At 37.9% G+C, this 15,333-nt stretch overlaps 3 protein-coding genes across 3 annotated transcripts; all 3 read left to right on the top strand.

Moving 5' to 3' along the window:
* Positions 1-1,415: 1,415 nt before the first annotated feature.
* On the top strand, positions 1,416-4,457 carry LOC140767219 (uncharacterized). The gene is made up of 4 exons (XM_073107058.1): positions 1,416-1,573; positions 1,685-1,814; positions 1,895-1,967; positions 3,959-4,457. The coding sequence occupies exons 1-4, from the start codon at positions 1,534-1,536 to the stop codon at positions 4,226-4,228; spliced, it is 513 nt and encodes a 170-aa protein (XP_072963159.1). The 5' UTR covers positions 1,416-1,533; the 3' UTR covers positions 4,229-4,457.
* Positions 4,458-5,444: 987 nt separating this feature from the next.
* LOC140767164 (uncharacterized) lies at positions 5,445-7,790 on the top strand. Its single transcript, XM_073106981.1, has 3 exons — positions 5,445-5,833; positions 6,118-6,634; positions 6,969-7,790. Exons 2-3 carry the CDS (start codon positions 6,288-6,290, stop codon positions 7,495-7,497), a joined length of 876 nt encoding a protein of 291 aa, XP_072963082.1. The 5' UTR covers positions 5,445-5,833; positions 6,118-6,287; the 3' UTR covers positions 7,498-7,790.
* A 542-nt stretch (positions 7,791-8,332) lies between these two features.
* Positions 8,333-14,829, top strand: LOC140767748 (GPCR-type G protein COLD1). The gene is made up of 14 exons (XM_073107775.1): positions 8,333-8,729; positions 8,855-8,955; positions 9,280-9,387; positions 9,572-9,692; positions 10,031-10,160; positions 10,743-10,821; positions 11,510-11,598; positions 11,951-12,043; positions 12,252-12,278; positions 12,415-12,501; positions 12,697-12,768; positions 13,058-13,188; positions 14,057-14,261; positions 14,357-14,829. The coding sequence occupies exons 1-13, from the start codon at positions 8,515-8,517 to the stop codon at positions 14,208-14,210; spliced, it is 1,407 nt and encodes a 468-aa protein (XP_072963876.1). The 5' UTR covers positions 8,333-8,514; the 3' UTR covers positions 14,211-14,261; positions 14,357-14,829.
* Positions 14,830-15,333: the final 504 nt, after the last annotated feature.

Consider the following 15,333-nt stretch of genomic DNA (forward strand, 5'->3'; position numbering starts at 1 on the left):
GTCAACCAGCAGGGGCTTCCAAGTGTCGGTACTCGGAATGCAGAAATTATCCTCGCGGCAGAGCGTGTGAATGTGTTTGGTGGAGCCAGTTTGGAGTGTAATGGATATCTGGGTCATATGTGATGTTAGGACGACCAACGACTGAGATCGGCCAAGTCCTGGGGAGTACGCACCTCGATGGGTGCTTTCAAGCCAGTGGTCCACGCAAGCGGATAAATTTAAAAACTTCTATCTGCTACTTAATACTTATTACATAATTATATAATTTAGAAAAGAAATGCATTATAATATATTTTTTTTAAAAAAATATATTCTAATTCCTATTTTTTATTTTTTCTTAATTAAAATACAGTTTCGGTTTCACACTTTTTATCTGTTAAGAAGTGATGCATTTTTATTATAAAATAAGTTTTCATTAATTTTTTATTTATTTCTAAGCTCACAGTATGAACAAGCCCGACCAAAAATAAATATTATTATGTAATTCTTTACATTTTCCAATCTACTAAATGAAAATTTATTTCTAGTTAATAGGTGTATCCTTACCGCCCGTTTGAAATCTAGAGGTTGAAATTTCAATTTCATAAATCTATTACCTCTAGATAAGTTTTAAACGAACTAGTAAGGCCAAACTATCAAAGAGTTGGTTGAGTTAGAACTCTAAATGGGTCAGTTGAGTTCAGTTTCAAACCAGCTTGACTTAGTCGTTAAGTTAAAGAATCCAAACAAGTTGAACGAGAGTCAGCTCTAATTTTGATAGGAGCCAAGATTTTAGCTCGTTAATTTCTGGCATGTTATATGAAATTATTTTAAAAATTAAATTCCAAGTCGAACAACAACATGCCCAGCTTGGTTGTGCTGGGCTCGTGTATACAAACACCGGTAACGTCTCTTTCACGCCCATTTAAAGCAGATGACATTAATTATTATTGAAACTACTTGTTCGTCTTGATATGAACTTTTCTTTATAATGAAAGCGACTTACTAATTATCTACTTCGTTAGATGATCTTGCATAAATAACTATAGTTTCTACTTTGTTTTCTCCATGATTCGATTTAGCTTATTCAATATAACTATTTTTCTTAATAGAAAATTTATTAATTAACTGATAATTTTTTGTAAGTAGAAAATTTGTGTAAAGAGGGAGGTATGGTTTTTATTTTGTTTTTCTGGGCATGTAGGTCTTAAGAGTTTTATATATGACTACGTGATTAACAAGAGCAACTAAACCGGTATGAAAATTGTTGCTTAGATTAGAGGATTTTAGATTAATCTAATATCGTATTTAAATTATTTATGATAGTTTTAAATTCCCGCCTTTCTTAAACACTTTTGGTAGCCCAGTCTCACCCTTCCAAATATCTCGACGATATTACAGCGTATGCACGTGCATCGCATGCACCCACCGTTAGCTTAGATTGAATAAAAGGGACAGAATCACAAGATACCACACCACACGTTCCTCTATTCCTCATTGTAATCATCAATCATCGCCCCCCATCTCTCTCTCTCTCTCTCTCGTATCTCGGAAATGGGGCAGGTTTTAGGCACAGTTCAAGAAAAATTAAATGGTAGCTTCCACCCCTCTGTCGTCTTACCAATTTGTTTGTTTTTTTTTTCTCGCATAATTGCTGTGGTAATCGATGAGGAAATCTTTATCTTTGTTTGATGGGTTCGGATAGGGAGGCAATGGAAGGAGAGACAGGTAAGGAAGATTACAGATAAGGTCTTCGATCGCTTCCAAGATGACTCCGAGAAGGAGAATGGCCTCTCGTTTGAGAATCTCTATATCGCCGTTTTATGTGTCTACAAGTGAGCAATCACCCCTCTTCCCATCTCCTATGACTCAGAATCTCTACATAGTTTTTTGGTTTAATCCTTTTCTTTTTAAGTGATATCAACAAGCACTTGCCTGGGCCGCACCATGATCCCCCCTCGAAGGCGAAGCTGAAAACTATGATGGAGGTATATGCTTAATTTGGTATTTTATCGGCGTTTCAGGCCTTCGAATCACTTGGATTCATGTGGGTTTTTAAGTATTTAATAGCATATTTGATTTAAACATGAACTCGTAGATAATAATTTGGCGATTTATTTCACTCGGATTGTTTTATAACTTTATACGCCTTTTGGTCCTTAAAAATAAGGACAACGATTTTGTTAAAGGCACTATTGCTTACTCAATAAATTTATTTCGAGGATACTTTATTGCTAGATATTAATAAGAATCTTTAAGTTGGAATCTCGTGATTAATCATAATTTTTATATAAGTGAGGCTTACTGATAATTTGGTTATGCATAGAGTTTCAGAACATCTTTGTTTCAAATAGAAAGTTAAATAACAGCGGATATAATTGTCCATTTATTTATTAGTAGCTGTTTCTATGGTAGGAGTCAAATGTTAATCAGTGACCAAGTACTACTAAATATAAAAACTTGGAACCTTTTGACATTTGGGTTTTACTCTTCTAAATTCCGGTTTTCTTGGAGAAAGTTGGGCGGTAGCATTTCGCAGCAATTTTATATTATTTATCTGCCACAAAAATTGTCTAGTTTTTCTCTTTAGCACCAGAGAAATAAAATCCTCGTTAGAGAGGTTACTGGCAAGAGTTGAGTCTACTTTCATTTAAAACCATATATGTTGCTTATGTTATTGTCCATTCTTGAGGTTAGGATTTGGTTCCTTTTGAATCAGTGGTCTGTGTTGCTTGTAGTGGATAGATAAACCTTATCACAATAAAGCTCATGCATTTTATTGGTCTTGCATGAAGAATAGTTGCCTAATTTATACAATTTTGGAAATATTGTGATGTATCCACTTACGTACCAAATTTCTTAGATAGCTATGCAGTTGAAAAGGAGCACATCCATGTTTGTCCCCTTGAAGCCCCTAAGTGTAATAGAATTGTATTCATCTCATTGAGAGATTGTTGATAAGAAAGGAATGGATGCGATGGTTCAGACAAAATACAGGAGAATATTCCTTGAAAATGTTACTATCTGTAATCTATGGTAATTTGACAATATTTATGTGAATTGATATTTTGTTGTTGATGTGACAAAGGTTGAATTGGTGTGATATTAGATGACTGTGCCAAAGCTAGTAAAGATTTGCTTCATATAAAATCCACGGAGAAACCTGAATATTTCTAGAATGTTGTCTAAAGTTTTTAACTGCTCTGTAAATCAGAGTCTGTCGTAATCATATCTCCACAAAAAGTCAGTTTTTGAAGAATCTTACTTATGATTGATCTGGAAATATTCATAAAGGTTCTGTCATTACACAAATGTTTGCATGTGGGTGTCTGATTGTAAGGCTTCAGCAACACCCAATAAAAAGAAAAGGCAGTGGTTTTCCATGATCATAAGGTTTACAGTAAGTTTTGGTATTGTTTTAAACATTTCCTATTTGTTTCATTTATTTTATTTTGACATATTCACTCTAAATTTATCTCAAAGTGAGTGGGATCTAGAAATATTAACGCCTATAAGAGGGGCCTTCGAATGCTTGTAAGGAACACATGAAATCTATGAAAGTTTGAGATTTTTTCTTTTTTATCAAAGTTCATAATTATGGAGAATGAATAGTGAATAAGGGCAGTGGTGAAGTACTACTGAGGCTGACCACATATAAATGAAAATTGATCGTCTCATTCGTCCAGCTTTCTTCCTTGCTAAGCTTTTCGGACTTGCAACACCACATCTGGTAAAAGGAGGACGGAACTTTCACATAGTTGCTTTGGTTGATTTAGCTTTCAACAGCACAGATCAGAAAGATCTGTGATGGATTCACAATTTCATGCAAAATTTAGTTAGACTATCCATTTACCGTGAAATTGTATCAGCTGCAGAAAAATATTCTATAGACACTTACGAGTTATTGCACTGACATTGTGTAATGCCATGTAATTATCGAAGTCCACAAGGTGTAACTATTATCTGTTTTGTCTGTCAGGATTATGACATTAACCTTGATGGGCTTCTTGACCGCGAAGAATTTGCTGACTTCATCCGAAAATTGACTGCTGACTCCCTGAATGCGATTAGTTTGAAACTGATTATTGCATTGGTAGTGGCTCCATCGGTGGCGTTGATGACAAAGAGGGCAACTGAGGGAGTTCCTGGTGTTGGCAAGGTGGTGCAGAGACTGCCCAATTCCGTTTATGCCTCTATTGTCACTCTTGGGGTTGTACTGGTCCAGAAATCTGGTGAGGATTGTGAGTGACCAAGCTGCTAATCACTTGGTAGACGTTACATATATATACTCCTTTTTTTTTTTCCTTCTATAGTGGGAAAGCATAAACCCTCAACTACTTGTCCTGTAGCCTCGTCTTATGGTACAGTGTTTTGAAAGGTTTCCACTGTCAGATGTCTAGGAAATAAACAACTCAAACTTTATCTCTTGTCTTCTGAAGATTTCAAAAAATGTTAACATTTGTAGTGCTTTTCTGTCAGTTTCTATGTCTATGGATTTGGTTTCTTGGAAGAAATTATGCCTTATTATGTTTCTCTGAGGAAAGAGATGCTTCATGCAGAAGCATGGCCGGGTTCGGTACAAAAAGTGCAATGGGATTGGTATAGGTAATGTCATGATATTGAGTGGTTCGGTTTATTTGAATCCCAGTCTCTTCTATCTGAGGACCTGCAACTTTTCTCCTTTTTATTTAAGAAGAGTGGGTACTCATTGGTCATATCATACGAAAGGTTTCTTTGTAGCTTCCAGTGTTATCGTTGCTCCATCTATAAATACACGATGGTTACGAATGGGGGCACTTCATCCCCATTATCTGTGATCATTGGATCTCTAAACCAGTTTCATTTCGGAAACCTCTTTGACAAACATGAGCAAGACATAAGTCTTGCGGTCTTTATAACTTTGTATTTGAAGGAGCATCTTAACTTGTAATCCCATATGATAACCTCAAAAGGCTGCTCTTTCGATCCATCTTCCATTGTTGGTTCCGTGTTGATTTTGATATTCTATCGACCACATGTTATGAGAAACGATGCGCTAAAAAGTAATGGTCATCATTAAAGCATAAACGAACGCTGTTGGCCCTACTAACCTAACTATGACTCACTTTAAGAAAATGAATAAAGAATGACGAAATTAAGAGAATCCAGGGGTCAAAAATATCGCCGAAGCCGAAGCACCATCGATCGAAGTTATCGTCAATTAAAAATAGTTTGGGGTGCATCTAAGCTTCTTCTTTTTTTTTTTCCATGCATGCTATTGCTATACCACTGTTTTCATAGCTCTCACCTCGCACACAGTTAAAAGATGAAATTAGAAAACCAGTCTTATTCGAGAGCACGTGCGCGACGCGTCGGTTGAGAATCCCAGCCACGTAGGTACGATTTCCAGCTCAGCCGGCTTCCCCAGAACCAGCTAAATTCTCTATTATAAATGAATATATAAACTTGAATACAGACTCAAATCTCCACCGTTTTCTCTCTTCTCCGTTTCGTCTCGTCTTCTCTGCCCTTATTCTTTTTTTTATTTAAGTATTAATATACTTTTTTTTCCCTGGTTTCCTCTATATTTGTTCCTTCTCTCGGTATCGGCGATTCGAAGCGCTCAAGAAGAGAGATAAAGAAGAGAAGGACGCCTCGAGATCTCTCACCTTTTCCTCCCCATCCCGGTTCGAGAGCAAAGATCTTCAGAAATCTTTTCTTTTCTTCTCTCTCTCTCTCTCTCTCTCTCTCTCTCTCTCTCTCTCTCTCTGTGCATATATATTTCTCTTACTTACTTTCTTCATCTCATAATATTACCATCATTTGGTCTTCCAATTCAATCTCCTCTCCCTCCTCTCTTCCATCACAAGCAAAGGTACGTCCATATCCCATATATTAAAGTAGCTATATATTCCTTCTAAAAAAAAGTAGTTATATATTCCCGTTTTCGGTATAAAATGCTCTCGAAGATAGATCTCCTTCCTCTAATCGTAGATCTTATATTTTGGTCTAAGGATTCCTTAATCCATTTTCGGTTCCTTCTCTCTCTTTTCTTTTTACTCTTTTTCAAGAGAAACCCATCAAAATTTCCCCTTTTTATCCTGATAATTTTCGTTTTAAGTAGATAATATTTGACATTTTCTATTATTCCTTCGGTAGACTCGGAGGAAGCTTGTGGAGCAAGGAGAACAGGCAAAAAAGAGAGAGAGAGAGAGAGAGAGAGAGAGAGAGAGGGGGCCAGAAGGGCAGACGAGTCAACGGCGGCGTTCTAGAGATAATTATTTTGGTAATCGGGGGGCAACTTCGTAAAGGGGGAGAGAGGCCACGTGATGGGTTCGTTCAAAGGGCACGTGCTCCCGGGGAGCCTATTCCTGGTGGTGGGCTTGTGGCACATCTGGGCCGCGGTGGGCCGGTACGTATCGGATCCAGGATCGTTTCGGGTTCGGGCGTGGAACCCGGTGGGTTGGTTCGGCGGCAAGGTGCGGCACCTGGAGCTGTACGTGGTGGCGGGCGGGGCGTTCTTGGACATGTGCATCGAGCTTCTCTACTCAACCCACCTTCGGATCTTCGTTGGCGGGGTTCTCAACCCGGCCCATATGAACGACTTCGAGCACGGAGGGATGCTTCTTATGTTCTTCCTCTATGGAACCGTCGCCCTCTTATCGGAAAAAACCAGGCGAGTCAAACGCATATTTTTTCTTTCTATTACGACTTTAAACACACCCATATATTACAATTAATTTCTATAATGCCATATTTTTCTTTGCAAAAATACCAGCACTAGAAAATGTTCAGCTAGCGTTTCTGTGAGGGTCAACAACTAAAAACATGCATACTGCTCAATACTGTCCATGATATACGTCGAGTGGGATAAGAACATGTAGAAGCTTTAATTAATATAACCAAAGTCCTAGTTGAAGCTGCAGTAGAATTCTGCATCCACCCTTTCCATTTATTTTATCCGTAAGAAAGCTAAGAAAGCTAAAGAAACCATCTACACTTGATCTCAGTTTCCTGAATTTGCCGGAGGGAGCACTGTGCCTGATCGCTGCAGCTGCCTTCAGTGCGGAGTACCTGCTGTTCTACTTCCACTCCACCACCCACCAAGGCCTCGAAGGCTACTACCATCTCCTCCTTGTCATCCTCATCGGTCTCTGCATCGCCACCGTCGTCGCAGCCGCGCTCTTCCCGACCTGCTTCGCCCTCGATCTCGGGAACGGCATCTTGATCACCCTCCAGGGCCTCTGGTTCTACCAGACGGCCTTCACCCTCTACGGCTCCATGATGCCTCGCGGCTGCCGCCTCGACGGCAACGACGTCGTCTGCCACCCCGTCGACAGCCGGGTGCGAGGGGAGCTCCTTGCAAACTTCCAGCTTTTCTCGCTAGTCTTTCTTGTCTTCGCCTACGTGCTCGGATCGTATGCTCTTAACGTATCCTGGTACAGCCACCCGGATCTCAGGAGATTGGAGGCTGCTGAACTCGTTGCTCAGTACGGCGGTGAAGACTACCGAGGACTCGAAGAGGTTGCGTCTCAGTGATCGATGCACAAAATACAAAAGAATTGCTTTACCCGGATTGTAGAGATAGCGGCATTTTGAATACATTTCTGAGTTTTTAGTTGCCGAGTTTGTGGATGTGCTTCTTATGACACCAACCAATTCATCATTTCTGTATGTTTGATGCGTTTTGACTCGTGAATGCTGAAGTCGGATTCTTTATCTGTCTCAGCTAATAATCGTAACTGTCTTTTTCTTTGGTCACCGGTTTCCTTGTGAAGCCTCTGTTATTTTTTAGGCAATAAAAATGACACTGCTGCGAGTCTAACCAAGAATGATTTGCCATTATAATAGTTTGAAGTAAGCTCAGAACTTAATTAGATAGTATTATTTTTTATAAAAAAAAATTAAATTAAATTAGATATGAAATATATAAAAAGATGTTTAATTATCAAATTAATTTAGGAGTCTACGAACCAATTCTGACAAAGTAAACAAAGCCCTAGCTTTATTTATATATTTATACCAATGAGAAATAGACCACTAGTGGTACTGGCTAAATATATAAATTGTAATCTTCGAATCCAAAATTTGGATCGATATAGAAATTTTACCCGCATCCAATCTGTAAATACTGTCATATGCTGCTTTCGGTATCCGAACATATACTGGCAAGCAAACGAATCCGAACTCAACAATATGGGTCGGAGCCAAGGTCTAGCATAGGTTGGTAGGTACTGAGGTACACACGCAGGCCAGGCCAGGCCAGGCCAGGCCAGGCCAGGCCAGGCCGGACCAGGCCGGACCACATCCTACCATCCAGTTAGTGTTACCGACACTTTGACCATCTTAGAACTTCCACTGTTCCCAGAAACGGAGAAAGAGAGCACAAACGCACAAGTTACTTCTTTCTCAATCAAAATAGCCCGAGAAGAAGGAGATGGAGGTAAAACATGGCATGTAAGCAGTGAAGGAGCCATCAACACCCCTTTCTCACTCTCTCTCTCTCTCTCTGTCGTACGTAAGGAGAGAAGGAGGGAGATTGAGATTGAATTGGAGATGGCTTGGGGGTGGAGGGTTTACGAGGGTACGGTGGTAGTGGGTTCCCTTGGCCTTCTTGGCTGGGCCGGGCTCTGGTTCCTGAACCGGCGGTTGTACAAGGAGTACGAGGAGAAGCGTGCCCTCGTCCAGATCCTCTTCAGCCTCGTCTTCGCCTTTTCCTGCAATCTCTTCCAGCTCGTCCTCTTCGAGATCCTCCCCGTCCTCTCCAAAGAGTAATCTCCCCTCTCCTTCTTCTTTTTTGATCGATCCATTTTATTTTCAGATCTTGAAGTTTTCTGCGACCACAAGGGATTGATTTGGCTAATTCCTGCAACCGTTCTTCATGTTGCAATTGCAGGGCTCGATGGGTCAATTGGAAGGTCGATCTCTTCTGTTTGATCATGTTGTTGGTCTTTATATTGCCGTATTACCATTGCTACTTGATGCTCCGCAACAGTGGTAAGCTTTCTTGTCGATCGCTTCTTTTCCTCCCTTAAGAGCATCCTTCTTGTTAAGTTTCCCACATTGCTACGATAGATTCTAGTGCTCCACTGTTGAAATTCATAGATTCATGTAAAATAATAGTATCTGTTCTTTTCATCTCACACAGTTTCTGTGTAAGCTTTTCTCAATGTGATCGTATATACTGGGTGTATTTTCTTCTCTTTGTTGTCTTTAGGGTAATATTGTATAAGCAATCCTCGTATGTTTGTTTCATGCGCATTTGTTTACTGTGTATTACTTTAGTAAATGAAATGATGTAAATTACCTTTTCCTCTATAGGTGTGAGAAGAGAACGAGCCGCACTAGGAGCAATCTTGTTCCTCCTGGCATTTCTTTATGCTTTTTGGCGCATGGGGATTCACTTTCCTATGCCTTCTCCAGAAAGAGGTTTTGCTGCTAAAATCATTCTCCTGTCTCATTTTGGAAGATATAACTTATAAGGCTACATAATTCAGAGCTATTTTGCTTTCTTGTAATTTTCACCGAGCAAGCTCATTTCTCTTCCGTTCTGTTCTTCCTAATTTCATCGCATCTACTTGAGCTTTTAAATCTGACTTAATTCTCTTTCTAGGATTTTTTACCATGCCTCAGTTAGTCAGCAGAGTTGGTGTTATAGGGGTGACTGTCATGGCTGTCCTTTCTGGATTTGGAGCTGTCAATCTACCATACAGTTATTTATCCCTCTTCATCAGGTACTGCTATATTTAACGTGGTTGCATATCTACATAAGTCCAAATTGTTCTCTTTTGCAATTCAAATATCTGCATGTGTTGATCTGGCATGACATGTTAGAGTTACTTAAAAGACATTTTTTTCAGAAAATTATTTGAAATAATTTGCAAAGAACGTTTGTCTGGTTATAATTATAACCAAAGAGCAGAAAACTTGATGACTTTTACTAACCTAGAGTTTATTTGGCTTCTGTTTTTTAATGTAAAAAAACATTCTTTGATAGCTTAAATACAATTGATAGACAAAATTAGGCTGGAAAATTTCTGATTTCTGAGTGATGTCTTTACTTTTTTAACAGGGAGATTGATGAAACAGATATTAAAAGCTTGGAAAGACAATTAATGCAATCAATGGAGACCTGTACCACAAAGAAAAAGAAAATCATTCTGTCCCAAATGGAGATGGAGCGGATTCAGGGGTCAGAAGAGGTCCTGGTCATGCAGCATCTACTTAATTTCTTTTGTTTGTGATAAACATTTTGTATTTAAGAAAAGAAATACTTAATGAACTGTTTAAAGTAACTACTCAATAGTTACATAGCTTGCTTTGTTTGTCTGCACTGGTATGACCTGATTGGCATTGCCAGCGTCTCAACTTATGCTCTGTCCAGAGAAATATCAACTTGAGGCATTTCCTTTTATCCCTAGTAATATCTGATTTCAGTTAGTAAAAATAGTGGAAGATAATTAATCACTTCTTTGTGAAAGAATCTCTTTATGCTAAGATGCACTGTTCATGTATTTGTCCTTATGAAACTGACTAATTAAGTCTTCACCTTTATCTCAAAATCAAGTTTAGATATCTAAATCATGAATCATGTCAGAAATATTCCTTTTCATTTTGTTCTTTGAGATAGTATTTGTAGTCTCCTTATATGATTATATGGTGAAAGTGAATATACTTAATGTTTGCAATACGGAAAGGCTTTAGACATATTGCATATGGAGAAAACATGATGCTTTATATTTCCGTATTTTCTATGTGGCTCATCGACGAACTACTGATTGCAGAAGCTAAAAGCCAGATCTTTTCTCAAGCGTATAGTTGGAACAGTTATTCGGTCTGTGCAAGAAGACCAGACTGAGCAGGGTATGCTTACCTTTCTTTCTTCATGTTAATTTGGATATATTTTGATTTTGTCCTTCTTTAATCGTGTATTCTCTCTTTGAGAATGTTACACACAATGACGAGGAAAGTAAAAAAAAAATTCCATGCGGCATTGGGTACAAGATAGAGAAGATGAATTAAATTCTAGTTCTATAGAAAGTAATGGACAAGTGATAGAATAACCCTAAAGGAGAGATTAGCATAGGCCATACTATTTGTTAATTTACAAGATAGAGAAGATGTCAGTGGCAAGAACTGAAAAGGGCTGGTGCCCACAGAAGTTATGAAATGGCATCTGCAAAAGGTGGTGAAACAGTGGGCCAACACTGAAACTCTGCGTAATGGAAGTACTATGCAGAGTTTATACTATTTGACTTTCTAATTTTTCCAAGAACTTTTTTCAAACTAAGGTATAATGTAACTCATTTTTCATACTAGGTTTTCTTGTTCGTTCTCATTATATACTTGTATGTGAGATCTATGGAAGAGAATCTCGTTTGCTGAGAAATGAGATACTTATAAAGGAATGAAGTGAATGAGAAAGAGTAGGAGCATATAATTAGTCTCCTTTTGTTGTCTGTATTTGAAAGCTCTTTTTTTTTGGTAGTGAAGCTAAAAGGATACATCAGTAAGAATTTCAATTTCTGATTCTTTTGTTATTCTTTTGAAGATATAAAAAATTTGGAAGCAGAAGTACAAGCTTTGGAAGAGCTCTCAAAGCAGTTATTCCTTGAGATATATGAACTCCGTCAAGCAAAGGTCTTTCTTTTGTGCTAGTTAGTTGCTCATTCTTATTCCAGTACATTGAGTCTTCTTTTTTACACGCATCATCTGTTACTCATAAGGAAACATGAAACACTCTTAAGCTAGCCTTGCCTAGGTAATTCATTGTATTGTCACTTTAAAATTCATTTTCATTCCATTTCCTAGTGTCAGTGTCATGATTATTGGGTCCTGAAGCAGGACAACTGCTTTAGGTACTTGCTAATTTCCCATGGAGTAATTCTTCTGAATGTAGTTCTGTGATAATTTTGATTCTGAGTTGTTGACTGTGAACGTTACTGGCTAATGTTTTTCATATGTGTATTGCTCATGTTATAATTATCTCCAGATTGCCGCTGCATTTTCTCGGACATGGAGAGGACACCTGCAGAATTTGTTAGGTTATGCTTTGTCAGTTTACTGTATCTACAAAATGATAAAGGTAAGACATCATCAATCTTCTTCTTCTTTCCTTTGTTGTTATGTCTTCAAACTTTTCATAAGGATATCTCGAGTTTTTGCTAAAATTTCTGCTTATGTCAAGCTGTCAGTTGGATTTTATTTTTGCAAACTATAGAGCATTACCTGCTTTTCTAGTTGATTCTGAGGAGCTTTTTTTAACTTGGGTTTGTTGTAATTTTGTTCTGCAGTCTCTTCAAAGTGTGGTTTTTAAAGAGGTAAGAACCATGTTGCTCAAAAAGAATCTTCTGGATCACTGCTGCTATTTCCTTGAGCTTTGCATATTACTCGATCCTTGCAACACATTATTAATTACTTAATACAATTTAATGAGACATTAATCTCCTTTTTCAGGCAGCTTCTGTTGATCCAGTGACAATGACAATCAGCATATTCTTTCAGTTCTTTGATATTGGCATCAATGCTGCTCTGCTATCACAGGTAAATAGATAAAATTTGCTACTTCACTATCTGAACTTTATATATGATATTTGTGTCGATTAAATAATGACCCAAGTACACAATCATCAACCAATGGTGAATCATGCCATTGTTGTTCATCTCACTAATTCTAAGATGGAGAAATATTTTGGTTCTGACATTGCTTTTACTTTCTTTGTTTTTTTTTGCTAACAGTATATATCATTGTTATTCATTGGAATGTTGGTTGTCATCTCTGTTCGAGGCTTCCTGACGAATCTCATGAAGGTATTTTTTTTTTAAATTTCATCATTAATCTTTCCAAGTGATATGTGCTACGACTATTTGTCTGTGACAGTCTGTAGCTAATCTTCTGTTGCTCTGACCTTAAGATCCAACAAAGTATTAGGCATTCAAAAGGATTAGCTATCTAGTTTTAACTGGCAATGTAGGATGAAAAACTAACACTAGAGATGTAGATTTGATTCCATTCATCTTTATAAGAAGATATAAATTTTCTTTACTAAGTTTTTTCTTGTTCAATGTTGAGATAACTCCTATTATTTTCAACATGCAGTTCTTCTTTGCAGTTTCTAGAGTTGGGAGTGGATCAACTACTAATGTTGTCCTTTTCTTATCTGAGATCATGGGCATGTACTTTGTGTCGTCTATCCTTCTGATAAGAAAAAGCCTTGCAACTGAATACAGGTATATTAATTTGGTGCCTACTGTGCATCTTCATCTCAGTTTGGCCTTTTGACATAAAGGTTATATTATATGCTGGTATAGAGTTTGGCTAAAATTCTATGCTTCTATTGCTGTTTGCTGTGTTGATTTTATTGGAGGTTTCCGGTCTTGCTTAGTTGTAATATCTATTGAAAAGACAAGTTATTATTGGATTTACCTGGAACATTTGATGAATTACTGTTACTCTGACTACTCCTGAAACTGAGTCAACGACAAAATATTATTTTAGGTATCCATTGTTCTTGCATAGTTGCAATGCGTGTCAAAAATGGAAGTTATTGTCACAATCAATTTACTTGGAATGTTTGATGACTTGCGCTACTCTGATATTACCTCTGAAATGTGAGCAGACGACAAATTATTTTCCTATAGGGACTGGAAAATGTATTGTCTAAGGAGTTAACATGGGTAGGATACCGACATATCCTTGCTGCATTAACTCTCTGTTCCCAAATACTACCGCAGTATTAGTTGGATACTGAAACTTGCATCCATATTGTCCTATATTGTGCAAATCAATATCAGATTTACATTTTTACTGAGCCGGATACACAACTCTTTGTGATATCCAGCACGACTTGAGTATTGATTGTCAAATTGAATGTATGATGATGGACACATTTTCAGCCCTGGTTGTATCACCATAGCTCAGTGCTGCAAGATGAACTAATGGGCGCTTTACAGCACTAAGAGATTCTTATTCTTGCGGAATAATTGGAATTGTTGCTTGTTAATATTTCCTCACATGTTCACAGATATGTTTGAGAACTCCTGCAGAATTGCCTTGTCATGAAATTTCCACTGAACTATATACTGATCTGGATGACAGGATGATCATAACTGATGTTTTAGGTGGGGATATTCAATTTGATTTCTATCACCGTTGGTTTGACGCAATATTTGTGGCGAGTGCTTTCCTTTCCTTACTTCTTCTTTCTGCACAATACACTTCACGCCAAGCTGACAAGCACCCAATTGATTGATGTCTCGCGGCAAGTGTGCATACGCTTATTCTATGTTGATAATTGTTTGAGGTAATTCCTGTCCTTTCTTATTTATTCTTTTTTTAATTTGATATGTGATCAAAGTCATGCTGGTACAGAGCTCAAGTTATGTTCCTCTATTACAGCATTCTATATAGCAGTTATTACGTGGAAGATTTCTCATTTACGGCATCCGGGAGTGTCTATCGTCACTATTAGCAGGGAGAACTGTTGTTCGCTGTTACAGATGTTCTGACTCCTTGCTATTTTTGTGCTTGCATGGTGGCCAATGGATTGAAGAGTACTGATTCTGTAATGTCAAATTCTCAGAAAAGCTGTAAAAGTTGGCCAGATCTTATTTAAGTTGGAGCTCGCCGCATATCATGCTCTCAGCCCTTTATTTGTGCTGAGGCATAAATTCTAATTTGTAAGTGATATATAGTTATAATGTTCAAATTTCTCAAAAGTTCGTTTATAGTGGAGTGAAAATGTCTGCAATGGTTGCAGTCACTTTAACTGCGTTGTCGAGGCAATCCTAGAGTTGAGTGTGGCGATGGTGATATAGAACATTAAAGATTTTGATTACTGGAGTTAATAGAATATAATGCCCTTATTGACAGTCTGCTATTTGGAGTAATTGTGACTATCAATGCTGCAGTTGCGAAGAGTGATTGATGGAATGTGAACCAATTTATTCCCGAGTCGCACTTTTATTTGTCATTCTCCTCCAAATTTGTATGGCACCTGCTATTACGCATGCAATCTATGTTATAGCTAAAGCAACCCTCCGTTGATGTTTACGTGTCATGGGACAATAAAAGAAGGCACTTTATGCCAGGTAAGTTTTGACGGTTTGCCACATTTTGATTGTCCCAAATAGTTTGGGAGGAGGACATCCACATTGATATTTTCTTTTAAAGGTTAAAATATAGATGCTAATATACGGAAAAAAGAAAAGGAAAATCCTCTTTTGTGTTTTGAGGGGAAAGAAGAACCAAACGAAACGATTCTCCTTGTGTTCCCCTTCCCCTTCCCCTGAAGCAAGTATTAGCTATCTGCTGAGCTCACTAAAGCTTAACGCCTTGACTAATCCGGCTTATGTTATACCATACAATACATACGC

The sequence above is a fragment of the Typha angustifolia genome, chromosome 9 (genome assembly GCF_048772165.1).
Source record: "Typha angustifolia cultivar Huaian chromosome 9, ASM4877216v1, whole genome shotgun sequence".
NCBI classification, from domain to species: domain Eukaryota; kingdom Viridiplantae; phylum Streptophyta; class Magnoliopsida; order Poales; family Typhaceae; genus Typha; species Typha angustifolia.